The sequence below is a fragment of the Perca flavescens genome, chromosome 1, assembly GCF_004354835.1.
Source record: "Perca flavescens isolate YP-PL-M2 chromosome 1, PFLA_1.0, whole genome shotgun sequence".
In the NCBI taxonomy this organism is placed as follows: domain Eukaryota; kingdom Metazoa; phylum Chordata; class Actinopteri; order Perciformes; family Percidae; genus Perca; species Perca flavescens.
The window spans coordinates 38,174,073-38,199,640 of record NC_041331.1 but is presented as its reverse complement, the minus strand read 5'-3'; the positions used below and the strand labels follow the sequence as shown (position 1 = coordinate 38,199,640).

At 42.5% G+C, this 25,568-nt stretch overlaps 1 protein-coding gene across 3 annotated transcripts in view; it reads left to right on the top strand.

The window, feature by feature from the left end:
* Positions 1 to 25,568, top strand: part of LOC114552899 (C-myc promoter-binding protein) — an 88,636-nt gene that overhangs the window by 3,697 nt on the left and 59,371 nt on the right. For all 3 annotated transcript variants that reach the window (XM_028574008.1, XM_028574004.1, XM_028573996.1), the window contains exons 2-3: positions 18,077 to 18,407; positions 24,232 to 24,478. In XM_028574008.1, the coding sequence (XP_028429809.1) occupies positions 18,097 to 18,407; positions 24,232 to 24,478 (558 nt within the window). In that variant the 5' untranslated portion in view covers positions 18,077 to 18,096. The remainder of the gene's footprint in view (positions 1 to 18,076; positions 18,408 to 24,231; positions 24,479 to 25,568) is intronic.

The window sequence follows — 25,568 nt, the reverse complement described above, 5'->3', positions numbered from 1 at the left end:
TGTAGCCAAAAGGAGACACTGTACTAAAAAAGAAAAGCTGCTATAGATTTGCATGCAGAACATCTGAGAAAAGGATTACATGTTCCCAGGGAATACCATCCACAAACGCTACTTAGCTGTAAGCTCAGAAGAGTATTGTCTGCAGGGAGAAAGGCGGGATGTGTCCTCATGCAGTTGGTGGGTGGCATCTGGTGTTAGGCAAGATGAATTTCGTCATTGGGCACTGATCTCATCATCTAGAGTGAGATTCATAGCTCCTAGCAAAGTCATCCGTCAGAACCTCAAAACACATCTCACTCGGTTCAGTTGTTGTTGCTGGGCTTTTTCTCTTATGCTGCACTCGGCAGTAAGAGCTGCAAAGATTACTCGATGTTGGGGACCAAGAAGCTGGCTAAACATTGATCTTAACCAAAAATGGCTCAGACTGAGCTGACTGCAGAGACAAAGGATCTTGGCCTACATGTGAATCCCAAAGCCAGTTTCACCAAACTCCTACAGGCAGAGTCGCCAAAATGGAGAATCTACCTTCAACACGTGTGGGACAAGGCAGACTGGTGGTGAGACAAATAACTGCTTCACACCTGTGACAAAGTTTCAGTTTTCCCATTGGCTGTCGGGTCTTTGAATGCACCACCCCGCCACTAGGAGGTGGAGGAAGGATAAAAGCTGTCCGCGTTTGTGTTTCTTCGCTTTCCACGGTGACCTAGGTTGCTGACAGGAAGCACTAGTCCGGACTAGCTAGCCGGCATCATCTCGCTGGTCGAGTTTTGAGCTGGGACCATTTTCTATCTGTCTGATATACAAAGGGGATCCGAGGAAATACTGGCCGAGTATTCCCTCATCTGCAGCGGGTTTATTCAGCCTGGATTCAAGAAAAGGACGGCGTTCTGTTTCTTGTTTTGTCGACCTGGATCACAAGAACAAAGAAGTTGTTGTAACTTGAGTGTACGTTGTCGTATCTGCCCGAAATTTCTCACGATTGACAAGGGTCCAGACCTGAGGACACCTACAGGCCAAAATGTACTTTTGGTCATAGCGCCCCCCGCTGGCAACAGGAAATCTGCCTTATATGACAAACATCATCCGATTTACATGAAACTTATAATGTGTGGTCTACATGTGATACTGAGCCGACCCCTATACTTTAACCACGCCCACGTACTCAGGCTAGGGCTGGGCGATATGGACCAAAAGTCATATCCCGATATATTTTGGCTGAATATCGATAAACGATATATATCCCGATATTTATTTCCGCAAAGTGAGAGCAGTTCAGTCAAAGTCAAAGCCAAATATGACATGTCACAAGTAGTTTCATAGAAACCGGCTATTTCAGTGAACAGTTGCAAAATCAAATGAATAAATAATAAACAGGTTTCTTCACCTTATTCATGATTAAATGCTCAACTGTTCAAATAACAATATAATTTAAACATAAATATTGTATAACAACAGGAGTACCATTTTTTTTTAAATCAAAGCTCCATAAGGTGCACATTTAAATAAAAAAATATCTTTTAATAAAAAGCCTATAAAATAAAAGAGGCCAATCCAAAAGGAGTCAGCAACTTGCTTGGAGCAAGGATCAAATTTGAACTATATTGATATATGCGACATGGTCTAATTCCATATCTCATTTAAAAATATATCGATATATTTTTTATATGGATATATCGCCCAGCCCTACGTTGACTTTAAGACATCAGCAAATATTGTATATATGTCGTTGGTAGGGCTGGGCGATATGGAGAAAATCAGACATCACGATATTCTTGACAAAATACCTTGATATCGATATTGCGGCGATATTCTAAGGTTGACAGTTGGTGCTTTAACAAAATACTTAGATTTTTGCTAAATAATCATCAGTAATGTGGATATAATGACTAAGTGGGTAAAGGCAAATAATAGAACAGCTAGAACAGTCTGATAAGAAAATGACATCACTTTACTGTAATGCAGCCTTTAAAACCAGGAAAAGACAACACTTATGTCATATCACGATATTACGATATCCAAAATCTAAGACGATATATAGTCTCATCTCACGATATTGATATAATATCGATATATCGCCCAGCCCTAACTCAGGCCACGCCCCCTTTCATAACCTTTGAACCGTTTAAGGTAGAGTCTTGTGTGAGGTGTCATTGAACTCAGCAGAGACTTCATTTTTCATTGGTGATGGTTTGGCCCGCCCCTATGCTTTAGACACGCCCCCTTTCACAGCTAATGAAATGTATGACGTAGAGTCTTGTGTGAGGTATCGTTGTACTCGGCGGGGAGTTCCCTTTTCATCGGTGACGATTTGCGGTCGAAATGCACGGTCGCAAGGAGCGGCGTCCGCCGGTAACCCCGACGCGGCAGAGGCGCGAGGGCCCGTCCATCGCTGCTCGCAGCTTTAATTGGAGTTGTTTTTGTGTTAGAACTACATTTTGACACCGCCCCTCCTCTTTCACTCACTCTCTCTCACACACACACACACACACACACACACACACACACGGACACAGACGCGTCCGTGCTGCTTTGTTTTGCTTTGTTTTTGGTTGTGATATTGTAAAAAGGTATAGAAGTTTATTATTGAAGGATTATTGATTACCTACTGATAATTGTGACGTTAATAAATCTTATTATACTTAATTAGCAGTTGCTTGTGATTATTTGTGTACTTGTTGTAATAATTGCTGGCTAAAAAGGTCCGTGCTCGAAATCACCCCTTTGTTTCTTTTAAAGGATTTTCACAGAAATGAGACTGTTCCACAGTTTGATTATTGGTCCCTGACTTGCAGGGTGGTGCCCGTTTTGATTGTTTGTCGATTTGATACAGTTATTCATAACCATATTCATAACTTTATCAATATTGATAAAACATCTTTTGATAATTTGCCAATGATCAAATCTGTACCCTATGGAAATCCAACATCGATCAGTTGTCACCTATTAAATTAATTGCCAACTATTTTGATAATAGATGAATCTGTTTGAGTAATTTTTTATGAAAATATATATATTTTCTAGTTTCTTCACTCCTCTGTGACAGTAAACTGAATATCTGTGAGTTGTGGACAAAACGAGACATTTGAGGACGCCATCTTGTGCTTTGGGAAACACTGATCGACATTTTTCACGATTTTCTGACTTTTTGTAGAGCAAACAACTAATCGACTAATCAAGAAAAATAATATACAGATTAATCGTTAGTTGCTGCCCGAGTCTGCGGTATGTGTGAGTACAATACAAGTTTGGTTCAGCAGAGGTAGTGGAGTAGTTTTAGGACGGGATTGAACTTTTGGAGAGCCAGACAGACAGTGGACCTATACTTACTACAGGTAGTAGTAAGTATAGGTCCACTGGTCCCACTGTTCTAGATGCAGACCAAAGTACTGAGTACTTAAGCAAGGAAATTGGCAGAAAGAGCAGTATGGACATACAAGTGCATGACTCGAATAGGTGCACAATTTGATTAAAAATAAACTACATAGGTATGGTGGCCCTGAAGTGCAAACCACGACAGCAATTCACACAACATGACAGCAAATCGAATGCTGTCGTGTTGTGGGAACTTTTATTACATTAAAGATTTTTCATGTAGGCTTCTTGGATGCAGCTTGCCACAGTCAAGGCTACACTGGTGAAGGCTGTAATTGTCTGACTCTCCCATTATTCTGCTGTTGTGTGGTCTACTGGGTTCACAAGGCTAAAGGATTATTCTCCATTGTCTTCCCTTTTTTCCCCTCAGCATTCAGACAGAAATGGGCACCTATCAGGATTGACTAAAGACGTCACTAAATCAAAACAGCCGGAATCCAAGGTTAACGAATCACAAATCAGAAAACAAATCATTTTGTCCATCTTGAAGCAAAATACCAGCCTTAAGAACGGTTTTCTGCCAACTAGGGAATTAAAAGATCAGGCTGGGAGAGGAGGCAGGTTGGTGAGATCAGGTTTCCCGGAGCCATGGTTTTAATTCCCACAGGGCTCTGCGTTAGCACTTCCCTGTGCTAATACTGTACACAGAGCCAGGATGGTAACCTCCTGTATAGGGTCTTAGCATAGGGATTGTGATCCCAGTATTTACCTTGATATATTCTGTATACTGAAATATGACCTTGGAGTACATTTTCACTGTTTTTTTCACTGTTGTAGCTGTTTTTCAAATCTCTATTGCTGCAGAGGAGCATTTAGCAGGCGGAACATGAAGTTCAGATGTAATGTTAGAAAAACAACAATGCTCCTGTACCTCAAACCACCAGTACACCTGAACCACAGCCTCATTGAAATGGCTGCGTGCAACATATTGTCCAGTCTTGGTTCAAATTGACACCGGATATGAGATGTTAGCGGTGAGTAAGTGTTATTGAAGTGTCCATCCGCATTAAAGGACAGCGACCCACAGACACAGACCTGACCATATCAGAAATAGAGCTGCAAAGATGAATCGATTAATGATGGAAAAAAATTCTCCTTTATCCAGCTATCTTTTTTTCTTTTTTAAATATGTTTATTGCTTTTAGAAAAAAGTGCATAGAACAATAATATAATTACACAACAAACAGAACATGGCACATCAGGATTTGGTCAAATATGGTTGAAAATTAAGTAACATAAAGGGTGTCATGTCAAAAGGACAAGAAGTGGACATCGACGAGTGCAAGAAAATGGACCAAAAAAAAGGTACACACATACCCATAAACATAAATGCACAGTGGGACACTAAATAACATCTGCAGCCTGCCCCTCAAAGAATCAGTACAGGGTCCCATTTCTTAGGGCTGCTCGATTATGGAAAGAATCATAATCACGATTATTTGGGTCAATATTGAAATCACGATTATTTTACAAGATTAGTCAATGACTTTTGGAAAGACGTAATTATTGAATTTAAAAAAAACAAAGTGAAACAGTTAAACAAATCAAGCTTGAGCTGTGAAATTTCCCTCTAATACTTTTCCCGTTTGAGCTTTTTTCTCTCCATTCAGAACACAGGACAAAATAGTGTGTGTGTGTGTGTGTGTGTATATATATATATATATATATATATATATATTTTTTTTTTTTTTATAGTAATAGCCACATTAACCAGCTCCGACTGGGGGATTCCGAGGCGTTTCCAGGCCAGGGTGGAGATATAATCCCTCCACCTAGTCCTGAGTCTTCCTCGGGGCCTCCTCCCTGCTGGACTTGCCTGGAACACCTCCCTAGGGAGGCGCCCAGGGGGCATTCTTACCAGATGCCCAAACCACCTCAATTGGCTCCTTTCGACACAAAGGAGCAGCGGCTCTACTCCGAGTTCCTCACGGATGACTGAGCTTCTCACCCTAAGTCTGACAGTCTATGCCCAGGCTTGTTCAAAGCTTATATTCTTTTTCTATTTTCTTTACTCTAGATGTAATGAGTTAGGGATGTTAATAGGATCAGTTGCTTGCAGGTAAAGTCTGTAGTCTCTTGCTGCTGCATCACCATCCGTCACTGTCCAAGCTTAATTATCCATAACAAACCCGTCACAGTCCTCCACTCATACCAAGAGAGAAAGATTGCTCTGAGTGGAATTTCAAAACGTCTTTTGAAATTTTAGGTCAACACCTTGTACAAAGTTTTTCGAGACACTTGGTATGCTTACTAATGCTTTTACACTGAAGCACCTCGCAGTAGCATTAGCATATTCATGTTTGGTATAGTATAGTATTTGGTTAGTCCCAGCAGGGCACAAATTGCTAACCCTGACATTGGTATTTCCATTCTCTTCCCATTCATTCTCCTCTCTTCTATGTTAACAGCATTACGATCTATTGAATTGGCCATATATCTCATAGAAAGGCAAGTAGTGAGTGTTAATGGACAACCTCAGTGCCCGACCCTGAGCATCCTCCTCTTGCATAACTTTGAAGATTTAAAATGAAGTCAAGGTAGGTTCTTATCCACCGTCATTGACTAAAGCAGCATTGTACTGTGACCTTGATGCTTGTTTAAAAGGTAGATTTCATAAAAAGGAGAGTGGAAATAATGACAATTTTTTTTTTTTTGTGTATCAATGTAAACTGGTTACTCTAAGTCTGATGAGATCCTGCAAGCAGAAAGAAAATGGGTCTGATAATTCATGACTCCTTTTATCCAAAGTGATCCTGATGCCTGCTACTTAAAACTTCTTTAATCTCATCATGTGGGGTACAACCATAGACCGTAGTCTGGTTACAACGTCCAGTTCTATCAGTGTTGCCAGGTGTATGATAATTATTGAATTTATATCATAATTCACCCCTTTGTCACAGTTATCAGCTATTATTTTATAATATTAACAAAATGACATGGAGCTGATTTGGAGACAGCCAACTACTGTCAACAATGTGTCACAGCAAACTGACCCTGGATCTGACCAGATGCTGTTTCATCATAAACCCCGGCCTGTAGTCTGGGTCCATTGCAGTCAACTCTGTGAACCCTGGATGTATTGTGACCTTTGGCACAGATCGATATAAGCTGCAACGCAAATTCAGTTCTCTGTGTGCCGCAGTCTAAATGTTTGATCATTTGCCCTGAAATATGATCATTCTGAAATCTGTGTACAATTATTCGGATTTCAACACCAGGCACAACTGTGGTCTGACATCCCGGTAGAGCATTAAATGTGGTGTTGGTCAATTTTTCATATTTTGGTCATAAAGGACTCTAAAATCCACAAATGACCAACTAATGTATTTGTATCTCTGGATCCGCCTTTTGTATATTGCATCTTAAAGAGCTTTAAAAGCAGAGACGAGACCTGGGAGTATGAATCTCAGTACTGGGCTGTGGCGTTACACATTGCACCTTTGCTCCGCTGACTGGGCTTTGATCCAAGCTAAAAGAATTATACACCTATCAGTCCATTTTCTTTTTGACACTAATTGGCCCGAAACAAGGTGAATATCTGTGGGTAACACCATGTCTATTGTTACCTTGTTAGAACATGGAAAGCTGTCTAAATGACAGGTTGTTGTAAGATAAGATTGACTTCATTTGTCCCTGAGGGAAAACTTGTTTCGGTCTATGAAAAAAGCACTGCTGCTGAAGAATACAAACACAAAAAACAAAATGACAGCAACAAACACTTGCATGTAGGGCTGCAACTAACGATTATTTTAATAATCGATTAATCTGTCAATTATTTTTTCGATTAATCGATGAATCGGATAAAAAAAAAAAAAAACATTAATTTACATCAACTCAATACATGCATACTTATTGTTTTAGTTAATAGTTGTGTAAAGGTAAGTAACCCAAATAGCAGATACAGACAAGACACACACACAGACAGACAGACAGACAGACAGACACACACACACACACACACACACACACACACACACATTTCATTAAATTATTACCATCATTGTCGTAAGTGTAAGTTAAGTTCGTTTATACACCACACACTATTATATTTGTCAACACTAACTGATATGGGACAAAGCACATAATATATACATGACAACAGATTGAAAAATGAATGGGCCAAAAAAGGCGAGTGAATAAAACAGTGTCTTTAGTCTTGCAAAGTATACCACCCCTGCTTTACTACTGTTATTACCGAGCTAACGCTAGCTTGTCATGCTAGTCAGCTGGATAACGAGTAAACGGCAGCACCAGAAGAGCTACTGGAGGGACGGTACGTTCCTCACTTCAGACCGGAACAGAAGTAGGATAGTGTAGTGACTTTACCCTGCTGTTGAACTCCCTTCCTCCTCATCAAGGACTCCAACAGGTTTACGTTTTAGGTGCTGACTCATCACCGTGGTGCGCCCGTGCCATGCCGTGTCGCTTTGCTTATCTTGCAATTAACACGTTTCTGATTTATTTAGTGTGAAATGCTCCCACACCTTGGATGACTTGGGTCGTACTGATTTCTCTGCCTCCGCGAGTGTTTCAGAACAACGTTACGGGTCTCTCCGGTCTCTCTCCGTATTTCCTCTACCCCCGCTCTGCTCTTTTTTTCTTTTCTTTCGCTCCGCGCTGCTCCGCTCCGCGCTGCGCTCAACTAAATTTTTTTTATCTCCGCGACTAGGTGGCCTAATAGTTGCGCGACACAACGAATCGATAATTAAATTCGTTGCCAACTTTTTTAGTAATCGAATTTTATCGATTATATCAATTCGTTGTTGCTGCCCTACTTGCATACCTAATTAAAAATACAATATCTGTTGACAAAGGTTAATGCATCCAGACTATTGCAGTGCACACACACACGCACGCGTTTGTTAAGTAGTAGTTGTTGTGTAATTAAATTGACGGGGATACCAGGAAAATCTGTAGACATGTGCCGGTTACCGGTTTCAAGGTATACCGCGGTTTGAAAGTCACCGTTTCAAAACCACTAACATTTTCTGTCATACAGAAAGTGCAGTTTAGAAATTCCTCTCCCAGTGCCAGTGTGCAGTGTGTTTTTAAAAATCAAATGCATTGTGTTCAGTGGAAAAAAAAAAGTAGTTTTTTACCCAGACATTTAAAAAATAATACATTTTATAGCTGTAATTGCAATACCGTGAAACCGTGGTACATTTGCTGAAGGTTATCATACCGTCAGAATGTGGCCGGGTTGGTTCAGTGGGTAGAGCAGGCACACATATACTGAGAGGTTTATGCCTCGACGCAGAGGTTCAGGGTTCGAATTCGACTTGGGATGATTTCCTGCATCTTCTTCTCTCTCTCTCTCTCTCTCTCTCTCTCTCTCTCTCTCTCCCCTCTCCCTCTCTCCCCCCTTTCTCACCTATAGCTGTCCTATCAAATAAAGGCGGAAACAGCCCAAAAAATAATCTTATAAATAAAAAATCATACCGTCAGAATCTCATACTGGCCCATGCCTAGTTATCTGTCATAAAACATTTCCTTCAGTACCGACAGTAAATATGCAAACTTTTCTAAAACACAAACAAAGCTGGCAAAGGCTGACTAAATGTTGTTGCCCATTCCTCTGTTTACCACGTGAGACTGTTCACTCCGCTGATTGGTCAGATGTGTCTGGGGCGAGAGCAAGAAAGTAAAGGAGGTCCTGTGTTCTGGACTAGTGTGCATTTCTGTGAGAGAAACATTGCTATGCAATCGTACCGCTAGCTGCTATTGCTACTACCCAAGCTGATACAGTTTTTATGCTTTTGGCGCCTACCAGAATTCAAAGCCCACCTGGCTACATGAGCCATTTAGCTCAAACTTGCGGGGTACACCTGGTGTCGAGGTCAGATCACGTTCCCACCACACACGAACCGCTCCAGAGTTCCTTCCAGACCGAGACCACCACCTCCTCCTAAGGTGTCTCGGCGCGGTTGTTGTGGTCCACACCTGCCACACCATTACGGTGTTCACACCTGCCCAAACAAATAGCCCCAAGACGGGGGCGACCTGTAGCTCACCCAGTAATAGCGTTCACCCCGTGTAGGCTGAGGCCTTTGCAGCGGCCCGGGTTCGAATCCGACCTGCGGCCCCTTTCTGCGTGTCATCCCCCATCTCTCTCCCTCCTTTCCTGTCTATCCACTGTCACTCTGAAATATAAGGGGGAAAAAAGCCCCAGAAAAGAATCTTAAAAACAAAAAAGAAATGGCACGGAGACCAAAAAAAACGAACCAGAGAGGATTTAACCGGACTTAAAGGGGCTGGTGTGAAAACAACCTTAGATGTTTGGCTGCGGAAACGTGGGACAGCTGAGTTTGATTTCTCTCAGTATTTGTTTGAATAGGTTGAGTTACACATCAGGTGTACAGATTGCAGTATTACATGGAAAAAGGTAAACATATTTCTCTCAGAGGTCATCTTTCCTCCAAAATGTTACACGACTTGATGCTGCTAAAACCATGACGGCCAAACGCCCATCCCTCTGGGCTAACTAGAAGCAGATGCTTGGCTAGTGAGGCTTCCTACTGGCTTGTGTTTATGTTCTTGAGCACATTCCTTTTCACCTCCTCCACGTGTCTGCCCCGCTGTGGCTGTCTCTGTGCTGGATGTCTATACAGCTGGAGCCGAGAGCAGCGACTGGGCCACTCGAGCCTCGCACGAGGGTCCCTTTGGCGAGTTTCACTGGCCCCCGGTCCTCGTGAACTAGAGACGGCTGGAAATCGTTCCTCTGTCACGTTTGCCGAAAGAAAAACCTTGTGGAAGCAACTGAAGGGCTGTTCGGTCTGGACATCTTATCGAACTCCTGCTGTGGTTATAAGTCAGCGAGTTTGGGCTGGGAAGCTTTGTCTATGGCTTTGGCACCAGGCCCTTCAGTTTCAAGTTTCTGGGCCTGTGATGCTTTTCCACTTTTCTCCCACATCGCTCTCTATCCTGCATGATTACTGTCGACTATCCGATCATTTGTGCATCCAGCTGTGCTGTGTCAGTATCTTTTTAAAGCAAGCTAACCACATCATTAGGACACTCTTAGTCAAATGCTGATTACAGCTTTACGAAGACAAATAGTCTGCAAAGTCTTGGCTAAACCTTGTTTTAAGGCATTTGTGCCGAACAAACGCATTTCATAAATGATTCAGAAACCCATAAATATAATGCCTCAGGAACTCTAAAGGGTTCCAGTGACCTTTTTAAAGAGGCTTTTGGCCTGAGCACATCCTCTTTCATACGTTCACAACTTCTTTATGCTGGGAGGAATCAGTTGTGTGACTTTTCTCTGGGCGTTTACCTCAAGACCAAGTCAAGCTTTCCCTTCCAGGTCTGTCTGCCAGGGGAGAAGTAGGGCAGCCAGAAAATTAAGATATTTGGATTAGAACACTTAAGCGGTGATGCAGATTTCTTATGCGTCAGGCACGGTGTCAGTCACAGCTCTACGTCTTTTGGATGCAGTTCCTGGGAGGGAATCCAGTAATGATCTGTGCATGACTACATACAAAATGGATGAGTGTTTCACCCTGTTATGCCGTCTCAGCACTTTGATGCACCTACTGTACAATTTGTATAAATATGAAAGGGATTGTTTTCTGGGTTTTATCATTGTGTCTTTGCAGCATGGGGTCCATTTCAGAAAGCAGGTTTAGTGAAAACTCTGAGTTTGTTCCTCATTCATTCATTCATTCAGTCTGTACCAGGCGCATTTTAGCGCAGTTTGTTATCCGCATGAATAAAAAACGGGGTTGGTTTATTAACTGTGTTAGGCAGGCTATAAAACTTCTTTATTTTTTCACAAAACATGGCATTTCCTTTTGTCGATGATCCCGTTGATGAAGAAGCTGTATTACTTCGCAGGAAGTTAAACATACGTCGGGAGATGATATCGAGGCCCCCGCTATAGATGCATTTATTTCCAGATACTAGCCTACCTGTGTGAGTGGTATTATTTTCCTTCCCAGTCTATCAGTTATGTAGCCTCCATAACCTTATCCGTCCTCATATCACCAACGTCCCCCATTGCGGACATGCTCTTACATCCCAGCACATTTGTGTCGCATTACGTTTTTTTGCAAACGGCAGTTTTCTTTACAACATTGGTGATGCGGAGCATTTTTAGTAAAGCTACTGTATAGCAAAGCGCCGTCAGAAGAGTGTGACTTGCTCTGAAATGTTTTTTAAATGTTTTTGCAGTGTTCCCTGGACACAAACCAGTAAGAGCCATTAAAAAGGAGTTCCACAGATTATGAATTATAATTCTGTTAATGATGGTGCTGCAGCCTCAGAATGGGATTAGTAGGCCTAGGACTTTTTCGCCCGCAGGATTTGCACCTAATCCTGCCTTGTACAGGTCGAAGTTGGAGAAACAGCTAGCTGATGTGGTGTTAGCTAAAGTGGTTAGCACACACCAAATGTTTCGGCCCATGACGTAGACGGCCCTGCTGATTTTGACCAGCTCACCCAGAGACTGAAGGCACGACACATTCAGAAACCCGTATCTCACTCAAAACCGCATGGACGTTTTTTGTTGTTGTATGCGTGTGGAAGCACCAGAGACACAAAATAACACCTCAAATCCCAGAAAAAGTTTTTCATAATATGGGCACTTTAACTCTGAGTGAGCCTACTCGGAGTTGATTGAACCAACTCAAATCAGCTGTTCTGGAACCGAAAACTCTGAGTTTCCCATCTCAGGGTAAATCAACTCCGAGATCAGGGTTAGACTCAGAGTTTGTTAAACCTCCTTCCTGAAACGGGCCCGTGGTCTCTCAGTGGATCAGTCTTTGTTGTGTAACCCAATAATCCTCACAATCACCTTTTTTAAAAGAAGATTGACTGATGGCTTAGTGAAAGTAGCAAGTGTGAAATCTAGAATACATTTTCTATTCTCAGTCACCTGCTCTGTTTCCGTCGTGAACTCCGCAATGTTTTTGTCTTTCTTGAAATATAGGGCAGGCAGAGACAGTAGAGGCGGTTGGATGTCAGTGGGAGTTTAGGATTGTCCCACATATGCACTACATATAAATATATGTAATCCTTATATAACGTGTGCCACAATACTGCTGCTTTTGGTTTGCTTTGTATTTTTAGCAGGCTGACAGCATGGCAGGGATGAGTATCATTCTTTGGCCAGTCATGTGGCTCTGTGGCCGTTCTAACGGGGGTGACACTGCAGAGCTCTCCACTGCCTTGCCTCCGTGGGACTGCAATAAATTAGGTCAACATCTTTTCTTCTTTTTTTGTTGTTACAGTTTTGTACAAAGTGAGGAGTACTTGCTTTGTTCCATGAAACAATACCCTCCAGTACCGTCAGTTTTTTTGGTCATTAGAGTCTCATGCAAAATCCCTCTGGGTCAATAAAACTGCAGTCATTTGCAAGAAACGAGATAGCCGCAGTATTGGCCGACACCCTGTGTAATTCCACGCCTTCTTTTATTATACATTGATGCTGTAGTCTTTAGAAGGACTACATATGCTTTTAATATGTTTTTAAATGGAGAACAATTGAACTTAGATTGGCTTAGCCATTTCATGCGGTTGTCCTGCTTTTGACGAAACCACACATGTTGACCATTAGTTCCTGTCTTTCATTATGCCTGTGAAATACAAGAATGTGACCCCCAGGACCTCGTGCTTGCACACACGCAAAACACTTTCATCAATGTCGCACCTCTTCTTCAGGCTGTCTGCCAGCCTGTCAGCCTTTCCAGACACATGCAGGCTTTTAATGGCAGAGAGAGTGTTGTAAGCACATGTGAAGGTGCAATTGGAATTTGTGCGTTTGTCCCACCACAGATCCTCTCGTATTTTACTTGCTGTTGTTTTCCTCGTGCTACAGTTATTCTGGAACTCCACCAAAAGCAGACACAATGTTGATTTACAGTTTGAATTATTAGTAACAAAAACAATCCGTGTTCTGGGTCGGTATGATAATGAGTTTAGATGTGAAGCAAAGCTAAGCCATCTCAGTTTCAACTTGCATGAGTGCTGCAGTGGACCTGTTTTCATTTGAAATGAGAGAGGACTCGCTTTTTGTATTTTGTGTATATTGCATTGTGTTCGGTCCTGAATAAACATTTCTGAAAGAGAAGTGAGCACATGTCCTACATCCTGTCCTCTGGGTGTTACACCAATGTGTTGTAATGCAAGTGTCCCAGGAACATTTATTAGTCTGCGCTGTGTGTGTTGGACAGGAAGTTGAGTGTAAACTGTGGTCTTGGAGTCAGGATGCTGTGCAGATGTGCAGCCCGTAGAGCTCAATGTGGTCAATCTTAGTTTAACAATGTATTGCCCAGCCGATAACAACAGGAGCACTGCCAGTATAAAGATAGATTTGATACACTGTATGCGATTAGCCCTGGTGCCATATGAGGAAGAGAAGGACCAGAGGCTATAGGTCCACCTCACTCATCTCACTTCTTCTGCCTCATCAGGGCTCACCAGACATCACTTGGCACAGAGAACAAGCTCACTACGACTGCCTTTTTCTCATGGGTTTCTCACAGAATTGAAGAGCTAAGATGCATTTGTAATGCGAGTATAAGAGCCAGAACGCAGTGTTTTCTCACCATCTGTCAATAGCTGGATGTGAAAACCAAAGAAAGAAACACAAGTCGCTCTTTGTTTGGAGATAATCTTGGCTCATCGTTGACCCTGCAAAAATCATTTTATTAAACCAATAAAAACCCAGCTTTAGCTAGATTTATGCAAACAGAACAATTTTCCCCACAGGAAAACAGCAAATGTTCAAAACCGCAAACAATGGTTGGGCGATATCTACTGAATTGGCATATGACGATGTCCACAGTGAAGGGAGGCAGGGTGATGTGTTAGAATTCAAATTTGATATGAATTTATTTTATATTCAGGCATCTTGCACCCTGCGCGCTCCTCTCTGTTGCGCTGCTTGACTGAGTGCTGAGGACTCGGGCTGCCGACGCGGGCTGCTCGAGTCATCCAGACTGAAACTTGAAATCATAGGCACAAAAACAAAACCCCCTACACAAGCTATATCCACCACGGTTAGTAAGTGAACTTTTAAAGATTTTTTTTTTGCGCATCTTTAGGCCTTTATTGACAGGAAGGTTGAAGAAATGAAAGGGGAGAGGGAAGGGAAATGACATGCGGCAAAGGGCCGCAGGTCGGAGTCGAACCGAGCCCACTGCGTCAAGGAGTAAACCTCTATATATGGGTGCCAGCTCTACCAACTGAGCTATCTGGGTGCCCAATACCTAGTTTTTAATATAGTTGTGCTGTTTGATAGTCAGGGCAGCAAAATGTGTAGGATGACACTTTTACATTAAATGTTTTCAACTCTGCGGCTGATCAAGGACCAAAAATCACATTGTTGTGCAGATGGAGGAGATTCACTGGTAGAGGTCGGAATAGAGAGAGCTTTTGTCACTTTGATCTATTCTTGATTCTCTGATGGTGAGGAGAGTAAAAGGAGGTGATAACAGTGGTTTATGTAGCTGTGGTGGCGGCTGAGGTTCTGCTAGCATACCATCACACAGAGTTGTGAGACTGGAGTTGGCAGCTGTTTTAACTCTTCCCTGATCCAGCGCATTTAGACCAGCTAACACACCCTGCTTATTAAGGCTGTCTTCCCACACCCTCTTACTGCATATGGCTGGAATCACAGACTTTGTCCAGTTGAATCATTCCGAATTAAATTATAATCTGCTTGCAGTGAAACGGCTGTCAGGGTGAGAAAGTATTACTGACTGTGTCACCAGAAAGTAGTGTTTGCTCGTTACTCATTACTTCTTAAAAAAGTAATCAGTTACTTAGTTACCCCCTATGGAAAGTAACTTCTTACGTTACTCGTTACTTTTAAAAGCAGGCGTCTCTGGCAGAGACTGAAGTTAATTATTCAAAAACTATCTTTGACCATAGAGCCAATCTCTGGTTTATCAGTGAAGGGTCTGAACTACACTGGAGACTGGATTCTCTACTCACAGTGTGTCCACAGTGTGAACGAGTCCAGCGCGGGTTGAATGCACATCGTCAGGTCATCGGCGTTACTCGTTGTTAGTGTGTATGTAATGTCCATATCTACTTGTAGTACTGGTCGTGCAGCCACGATGGTCCGTGCATCGTCGTAGACACATGCAGCCTCGTTTCTGGAAATCCTTGCGTGTCCGTGCGACTGACACAAGTCCACAGCGGTCCGCTGTGTGTATGTATGAGGCCATCTCCACCGCATCCATCTGTGATGTTGTCAGCTTTGTGTCTGCCTGGCGTGCTCTGTTTGCAGGACGGCCGATTTAACCGCCAGTCCTCAGCGATGCGTACGTGTGTCAGGTAGCTCTCCGCTCAGAGTGCTGTCCAGCAAAAAGCCACAAAGCTTAAAACGCTCTCAAAAGTTTGCGTTGGCTGCTTCTCGCTTGCCATGCAAAAGTAGTTATGTTACACAACACTGGTCATCAACTTGGGAATATTTTTAAAGATATAAAACAGCCATCTGTGCACTAGTCTGTTTTGTATGAAAACTTAAAGACATGTTTTGAATCGTGTCCCATTTCTTCCATCAAATCTGCATTCTTGCTGTGCAGGTACACATTTCCCACACTTCCTAATTTCAGCTGTCATGAACCCAATGTGTTCTTGTGTTTTTGCACGACTGAGCAGGAGAAGAGCGAGAGCACTGGCAGGGGTAAAGTTTCATTTTAACCCACAGAGACAAACTCGTGTCCCGGAGGCTCGAGTGTCAAGACGTTGAGGGATGAATCTGGTCACTGAGGCCGACTAAGACTTTACACCACCACACCCAGAGGCTGCCAAAGAAAGAAAGTCCACTGTAAAACAAAACAGGCTCACAATATTTCTTTGTTCCTTTTATGCAAAGTGTAGACCTGCTTTGTCAAGACGAGATGAGAAGAATATTACGTAATTTCTCTTTTGGGCGTTAGGGCGCAAGGCAATAATGTTTGTAGACTGAAAATAATCGGGTAGAAAATGGCAAAGGAGAACCATTCCTGTTCACAGTTGTTCTTTGAGTTGTCATTTATACATATGCATCCTTGTGGGTCACAGTAAGGGATCTTGGGAACTGATTTATTTTTCATCTTTGTGTTCTTGGAGAGGAAAATGTAGCTTTTCTTTGATCAGTAAGAAAGTGAACACGCTGGCCGAAGCAATACAAAAGTCTTTGATCTTTGACAAAAGATTCTGACGGTATGAAAACCTTCAGCAGAAATTTCACGTTATTACGGCATTGCAATTATAGCTATAAATTAACTTTGTGTTTTATTTTTAAACACACTGCACACTGGTAGTGGGAGAGGGATTTCTAAACTGCACTTTCTGTCCTTTAAGACTCAAAACAGCTCAAAACAGCTCATACCTTAGGAATGGTCTGACAGAAAATGTTGAAACCGTGACTTTTTCAAACCGCAGTATACCTTGAAACCGGTAACCGGCCCATGCCTAGTCTGGTGCGACTCTATTTATGTGACATAATATTATAACTTGACATAAGTGGTACATTTAGTGGTACAAATCAGTTCGTAATGCAAATGTATTTCAACTTTTTATACTTCAAATTGCCTTACAATGGAACCAAATCCCCATAAAAATCAAATCAAGGAGGCAAAAAAGTGCCCTTTTAAAAAGAGGCAGCAACAAAAATTCAAAAGTAAAGCCTCCAGTGGCTGCTCTTTATAGATATCTCATAGTTTCTCCTCACACCATTAATTCTGTTCTCAGTTGTGTCTTTGCCCCAAACATTTTAGTAGTTTTGCCTGAGACTTTTACCTTAGCGGTCCTGACTTTTCTTGAAATGGCAATGTGATCATGACACAGCAAGCTGGATCAATCACTGGACTTTACAAGCTCTCCTCACAAGGTGGTAAACATGTTTGTTGAGTCTCCCTCTGTTTCTGAAACAGAAAAGGCACACTGTTGTTTGGAGATTCACCGTATCAACTGTTGCCCGACTGAAATGATCACAGCTGTATGTCAGTATGTCAGGCTTATTTTCCCCTAACATATGAGCATAATTTGCCAGAAAAACATCTATTCACTCAAAGCAGCTTTTGATTAGGTGCAGATTTTATTCAACCTTATCATTGAAAAATGATTTAAAAAAAAAAAGGTATTACTTAAGCCTGTGCTTCTTCAGAAAGTGAAGCTGGTGTGGTGCAGTCAGGACATGCCCTTCCTAGGACAGATTAACGAAACTACTGTTTGGCTTTTATCAACCTGCTTTATAGGCTCCATGATATCACAAAGCTTCTAATAAGTAGGTTTTTATTTTTTTTATGTGGGACCAGCCTGTAATTGAGGCAGAATGTCAAGTGTGAAGAAACACCTCACTGCTCCCTTTTTAAAATGCTCCCTCAGGCCTGTGTAGCCAGTCAGGCTTTAACTGTGCTGTTTTTAGAATTAGTGAGAAGTTCAAAACCCTCAACACCAACAAATGATCTGTCCTGTTCAGAGCAATGGGTTTTGTGAAAGCTGAACCTTTAGCAAGTCAATCTGGTGAAAGACCGGCAGCTATCTGCCTATACTGAAAATGGCTGTCATTGTACCCTCTCTTTTCTTTTGCCCTTCTTCTGACCCCTCCCCTTAGTAAGATTTATAACTGTCAGACTATTTTACTGCCATAGCAAGGACGCAAGAACCGTCTGTACCTGCTACCACATTGAAAATCAATCTCCCCTCTCTTCCTCTCCCTCTCTTCCTTTCTATGTCTCTTCGTCTCTCTTCCTCCGTCACCGTGCAGGCAGCCGGCGGGGATGGGAGATGATGGAGGACAAAGGCCCTCGTGTAGCCGACTACTTTGTGGTGGCCGGTCTGACAGACTGTTCCAAGCCGTTGGACCAAGAGATCCACTTCGACGACGTCTGCCACAAGACGGCCAAGCCGAAGGCGCCCATCACGGATGTGGCCGTAGTGATCCGCTCGACGGGCGAGGAGGTGCCGCCAGGGTTCACCTGCGTAGAGGAAACGCCAACAGGCCACTCCGCTGATCTTAACAATGGCGGCCTCATGGCACCCCAGATCTTCCTGTGCTACAGGAGAGGTCGAGACAAGCCGCCACTCACTGACCTGGGGTAAGGACCAAAGGAGTTTACAGCCACACAGTTATGCTTTGTGCCAGATGCTGACACTAATATGCTCACAATGACGATGCTAACATACTGATGTTTAGCAGGTAAAATGTTCACCATGTTCACCATCTCAGTTTAGCATGTTTACATGCTTACATTTACTAATTAAGCACAAATTACAGCTAAGGCTTTGGAATGTCATTAGTTTTGGGGGTATTTGACTAAACCATAAACTAAAAATAAATAAAAAAATAAAAATGTTGACCTGATGATGCTGGAAGACTTAAAGGTCCAATGTGTGGGAATTTCTCCCATCTAGCATTGAGAGTTTGTGAACAGGCAACACAGATTTTGATAATGAACAACTAAACACGTTACGCAATGCATCCTTGTCATCCCTAGAGCCATGCTGCTAGTATGGGTAAAAACATGTAGTTATTTAACCACAGCAAAATCATTTTCAAAGCTCTATAAAAACACTTCCTGCAGTATAATGCAAATCTCAACAATGTCAGTGAACAACAGTCCTGCTCAGTTATAGCTCTTATTGGCTCAAACTAAATCTATGCAGCCAAATTGTGAAGAATAAATTATATTCAAACAACCGTCAATACGTGAATGACCAGAATTTGAAAGTGCTTTTGGGGACAACAAAACTCTTATTTACAATCTGCGTACTGCCTTCTACAGAAAGTGTGAGTTTCAGGAGAAAACGCAATTGTATCAAACCAACTGTGGACAGGTTGTTTCTTGGCATTGCTATTGCATTGTGACCGCAAAATCAAGATTGAAGAATCAATTTGTCCTAATAATTACAAATGCAGCTCTTTATCTCTATAATCACAGGGTACGCTGGGATAGTTTGCTGACAGTGATGATGGTATGTACATATAATAAAGAAACTTACAAAAAAAAGGCAGAATAGTTTTTAAAGGTCCTATGACATGCTGCTTTTTGGATGCTTTTATATAGGCCTTATTGTATCTGAAGTCTCTTTGCCGAAATTCAGCCTTGGTGCAGAATTACAGCCACTAGAGCCAGTCCCACAATGAGCTTTCCTTAGGATGTGCCATTTCTGTGTCTGCAGCTTTAAATGCTATTGAGGAGGAGAGAGGGGTGGCAAGGTGGAGGGTGGGTGAGTGGCCTTGACCAGTTTTCAGCCACGGTTGTACCTCTATTTCCTCATGGGTGGGCCAAATTCTGTGGGCGGCGGGCAAAGCAGAGAAAGGGGAGGTTGTAACCTTTCCCCTTATGACATCATATAAGGAAGATTCCAGATTTTATTTTCTCAAAGGCAGAGCAGGATACCCAGGGCTCGGTTTACACATATCACCATTTCTAGCCACTGGGGGACCATAGGCTAACCTGACTCCACCAGATGGATTGCTTCGCATTTGCTTGGCATATCCATCTGGGAACTTTCTGTTGGAGAACTTTTGGGAAGGGGCGGAGATACAGGTTAGCTGATTGGATGAACCATCTGTCTATCACCTATGTTGGTGATAGACGGGCCACGAAGCGTATGAAAATACAACCACAAGCCCGCACCTGCTGCTGCAGGCAAAGCATAGCTCGTTAGCTCAGCATGCAAGCAAGATGTCGGTAAAGGATATTTGACGTTTGTGTAACGAGAATTTAGGAATAAAAGGCACCATTTCAGGTTCCCGGACCATATTCCAAAAGAATAAGAGAGAGAGAAAAAAAGCATTAGCGAGCGGCTAACAGAATTAGGGCTACCGCTGTCTGAAAATACTGGTTAGCTGATTGGATAAACCATCTGTCTATCACCACCTAAATCCGCCTCAAAACCAACGCTGATTTGCCCGGTCGTTTGGCTAACGGCTCCAAATTTTTCTCTACCTCAAGATGCCAGACTGATCTGCGAGTGGAAACCTGGAGCTCGCGAGATCAGGACGGTCTCACGAGGCTAACCATAGGCAAGCTGGGGGAACTCATATTATTGTTAAAAGAGTTATAAAGTGACATTTTGTATAATAATTTGGTATACTGAAACAGAGATGTGATAAAGGACACACATTTTAAAATGCATCTTGACGTTGTAGTGTCTGCTTCTGCTTCATCTGCTGTAGAACGCTGATTCACATTTTATATTGCTGAAATTTCAGAAGATTGCTTTAAATTGATTTTGTGTCCAGTGTCACAGAATTTTCTGGGCAACTGAAATAAATCACTGTAATAAGGTGCACAGAGTCTGAGCTTACCTAACACACACACACACACACCCGGCCATGGTGTTTATGTATTGCATACATGCATAACCCTAACATGTTGCTGTGTCCATTACTTGTCTCATTCCGAGAAACGATCAGCTGCTGCTCTCAGCAAACATTGTGGCTGCTGTTGTTTCTAGAACTCTCAGCTTTGTACCATGAGACTCTGCCCTGCAGTTCCTTAGTATTGTGAGTGATGAAGTTCAGTTTGTGGCTTAAAATCTGGTCCATATCATTTTGGTTCTGAAAAGCAAAAGCGCTCTGTTCTCCCTGTGCAGCATTTTTCCACAGCAGCCACTTTCTGTCTGCCTGGCATTGCAATTTTGCAACAAAAAGTGGAATGGTATGAAGCGCTGTTACAGGTGTCTTCCTCAGCAACATCTTTTGAACTGGGGGAATTCGATACCATTTGTTGAGTCCTCTCACACTTCTGGCTGGCAGGAGGCAGGTGGTGACGATGCTAAGGAGGCTCACACTGGCCTCTGACACTACAGTGTGCAGTGCTTATCAGGCACTGACACAGTGGCTCTGCTCAGACAGTATCAGCAGCTTTTGTGTGCTGATAGCCCAGAGGGGCTGCACTTCCCAGACACTGGTAGGACTAATGGGAAGCTGAGCTGAGGTGTGTGTGTGTGTGTGTGGAATCAGATAAAAACTGCCATCATTTACGTGCATTTTTACATATTGATTTATACATATTACATATGTGACAGTGACTTCTTGCTCAGACAGCAGAGGGAATCACTAGTGTTATCTGTGACCAGTCATATTAATATCAATTTAGCTTTGTTCAATATTGAGGACTAGAAGGAAATATGAGGATCACTGACATTAAGCAGAGACTGTAATCCACCCAAACACTGACACATTCTGTCTTGTGATTACTTAAGTGAGTATCTGACAGCCTTAACAATAGCCACACTCATTTTATTGTGCAAAATAGCACTTCTGCTCTTTACCCCTGAAGGTTAATGTTTCATTTTGTAAGTCTTTTAATGTTTTATTTAGTTATTTTTGAACAGAGGTGTGCTGCCTCAGCCTAAAAAAAATACTGCACAAAACTCCTCAACCTCTTGACCTCCTCACACAACTCTACCTGTTTAGACAGGCATTAACCCTCCTGTTGTCCTTAGGTCAACGTGGATGGCTCCCTACAACGCTCTTCGCAAGTTTTATTTAATTTTATAGCATTTGAAAAAGAAAATGATAAAAGAACGTTGAAAAAAGTGACAAAAATGGGGGGGAAAAACACAAATGTCAAAAGGTGCAGCAAAAACGAAAAACTTTGAAAAAAGTGACAAAAACAATGATGGGAAAGTAACAAAAGTGTCGAAAAAGACGACCAAAGCGTTGAGAAAAAAAAAGGTTAAAATTTTGATCCAGAAAAACAAAGAGTTGCATGGTTGACGGGCAGACAACACAAGGGTTAAAGGTCTAATTTACCAAACACAAGGACCAGTTTAAAGCTAGGTTTATGGTCGCCGCAGTGTTGCCGGCGCGAGGTGCATGAGCCATAATGTAACTCGCCGTGCTCTGTGCTTTCAATATCAACATGGTCGGATAGGAAGACAACAAACATCTGTATGATTCTTCACGTACAGACCACAGGGAGTCAAATGACCTTAAATATGTGGTCTAAGATACACCACACTGGGAAAAGAAGAAACATTTTGTTGGAGGGTGTGGAAAACCATGAGATTGCTTTGTCAAAGCTAAAAAATAAAAGTGTTCGTAACATCGAGAGGCAGCCAGTCATTTCATTTTGGAGTTAAAGGATAGTCCCGTTCATAATTAGAGCAGATAAATGTAATGTTTGGCGGCACGTCGGTGTTTATCATGGCAGCCTGCTTTCCCTTTCTTCCGCTCTCTACTTCTTCTCTACTACTTTGTGTTTATTCACAGATTATTTTGTTTGTATGCCCACTGGTCTTTCGGAGAGTAATGCAACGAACAGAGCGTTGAGCTTCCGTGCATGATTTTAGCAACCGAGGCTTCCAAAGAATTGGTGGCTCTGTCGATGAAGGAACGCTGTCTGCTGCACTGGTCTGATGGGTAGGATGAGAACCAGAAATAAAAAACAGACAAAATTAAAGAAAAAAATCCCCCAGTTGACCACTTTAAATTCTGTTCTCTTTTCAGCTTTTAGAAAGTGCCACAAAATGCCTGTTGAGATCCACTTGAAACATTAATGGAGGATAAGTGCATAATGGAAGCACAAAGAGTATTTTTTTAGTTTACTACTTCTGTTAGTCGTCTATACCTCTGAGTACTTGTCCACTAAGTGGTTTGTGTGAGTGTCCCCTGGTGCCTTATTACAATGCAGTACTGGGTTAATAAGTTTTGACTGACAGTGTACTCCTATATGCATATACTGCATGACAACTGACGGATGCAACAAAGCAAAAAACTGTATATAAGCAGGGGACAGTGATTAATTAGAGTATAGAAATAACCTTATAACATTTGTTTTCTTCTAATTACAGCGTCATACAAGTACAGCATGCACCCACCAAACTTTGTCTTTCACTTTCCACAGCAAAGCCCACATACAAAAGATATAGAATGTGTAATATGACGGAAAGCATGGGGACCTTTTTTGAACTCATTCCAGGCTTTATAAACATTTATTAATCAAGCACAGCTTAATGGAATTACAGTGTCATTGTGACTGGCGCATACTGACATTTGCTTACTGGCAGTGATTTGGGAGGGATTACTTTGAGTATTTTGGTCTTTCTTTTGCTGTTGTTTGACTTGTGTGGCATACACTGTTTTCTGTTTGTTCCTTTCATACAACCTGTCCTGAATGGGTCGACAGCTTTTTACGTTGCTGCACTGGAAACTAAATAAAAACATTTATGTGTAATATTTTACCTTGTGATTACTCCTGTCAGTTTGTGTTTGAAAGCAGCTAGAGCTCCTCACTTGGCTCGTAGTTTCCTCTGTTTATGTGAGCTGCCGTGTTGCTGTTACTGGACACTGAATATGGCATTTGCATGCAACATAGATGCCAAGTCATTCTTTCACCAGCTAGTATAATCACGAGTTACGAAGAAACTAAAATGCCTGATGACTTACTGTAAGTGAAACCAGAGAATTTGCAGTTTTAAATTACTTGTAACTTTCACTTCATTCTTCACTTGTGTGTCAAAAACTTGATGGCTCTTTTACTTCATAGCGTATGTTGTTGTTGTTGTTGTTGTTGTTGTTGTTGCTGTGTAGACTCCTGTAAGTGTGGCAAAAGTTATTGAGTTTAAAAATGACCCTGAGCTGGAAGTTAGGGAGATATCTGTGCACTCTGCCTGCCACTTCATAAGCTGATATATATGTTGTTTTTTCATGAATCGCATTAATTCTGCTTTGCAGTTTATGGTGTGCAAAGCAGACATTAAGCCTAAACATCTCCATTCTGTCAGCCACTGAAAACTGGGATGAATGCCCAATGCTAGACTTAAACGGGAAGCTCCACCTAATTGGCCCAATGAGATCATGACTGCATATTGTGTTGATTAATTCCAGGCGGTAATCACACTAATAACTACACGCTGATGTGGAGTTTTGTTTGGCTGATTGCTGTGTTGTGCCTCCTCCCACAGCGTGCTGTATGAGTGGAAGGAGCGGCTGAAGCAGGGCTGTCACCTCATCCAGACCACACCCTCCGGTCGCCCAGCCAACATCAGCGGCAATTCCTCCCAGCGCATCTACGTCACCTACCGACGGGCGCCCGAGAGCCAGCCGCACACCGCCCTCGCCGTCACGGACATCTGCATCATCATCCCGAGCAAGGGCGAGACTCCCCCGCACACCTTCTGCAAGGTGGAGAAGAATCTCAACAGCAGCATGGTGAGAGAGACACTGGTGGACAGGGAACGCCTAATCATTGTTGACATGCTGCTTTTCACAATGTACTTTTTTACATTTCATTTGTAGTATTTCTTGGTCAAGTCCAGTTATTTCTAGCGTCTGCAATGGAGTTTTGATACATCAACAGTAAACCTCAGAGTCAAAAAGCAAGGGCTTCTTTCTGGAGTCCCCATTTGCAAAAACGAGAGACCAATTTCCCAGAGCAACAGGATGGATACATGGAATTCATTCAGTTGTTTAAGAAAAAGCACGTCGAACGCCAAAAAGTAACGTTACCTGAAAACAGCATGTAGTTTCTTTTTAGCATCTCACATCACACTTTCAGTCACTATGACCACCACTACTACGGTCAGAAACATTGTGCCAAAATATGAACAATAACGTGGGCTTATCAACGGGCTTATCTGCTAATGTTAGCTACCGACCGTTACCTTGAAACCATCCAGCAAATAGACAGTACCGTACGGTGCCGTTACCTGAAACCGGTGATTTAACGTCACCGCTCATTTTACACACAGTTTAACAACAAAACAAAACGCAGAGCGAACATTACTAGTTACGTTTTTCATGTTGGTTTTTAACGGTATGCACCGCCACTAACCTGGAAACCTGTTTTAAAACAGTAACGCTAATACAGCGTGTCGGAGGAATACAGCGTCTCCTGCAGCGGGGAGTCAAAGGCAGAGGGACCGCAGCGTTTGCTAACATTAGCTTCTTGTCTCATCTGGGGTCTGATAAACAGTAAATTCATCAAATTCAGTGTCCACAATGCTATTTTCCCATAAACTGTAGCTGTCACATTTCACTGGACCCGCGTGAGTGCGGATTTCATGTCGCGGCTTTCGTCGCGGGGAGAGAGAGTGGATGACAGTTCGCTTGAGTTCAGTAGAGCAGACGGCTCGGCATATGCGGTGCGCCGCTTCTACATGTACATAGCGGAAACCCTGTTGTGCGTCTGCCCTATTTCTGATACTGTGGTGGCAGAAATTTTAACCGTAGATCAACATAGAGGAAACACTGGTGGAGAGATGTCAGAGCGAAGGGGTGCCACTTAGACAGCACTCCAAGC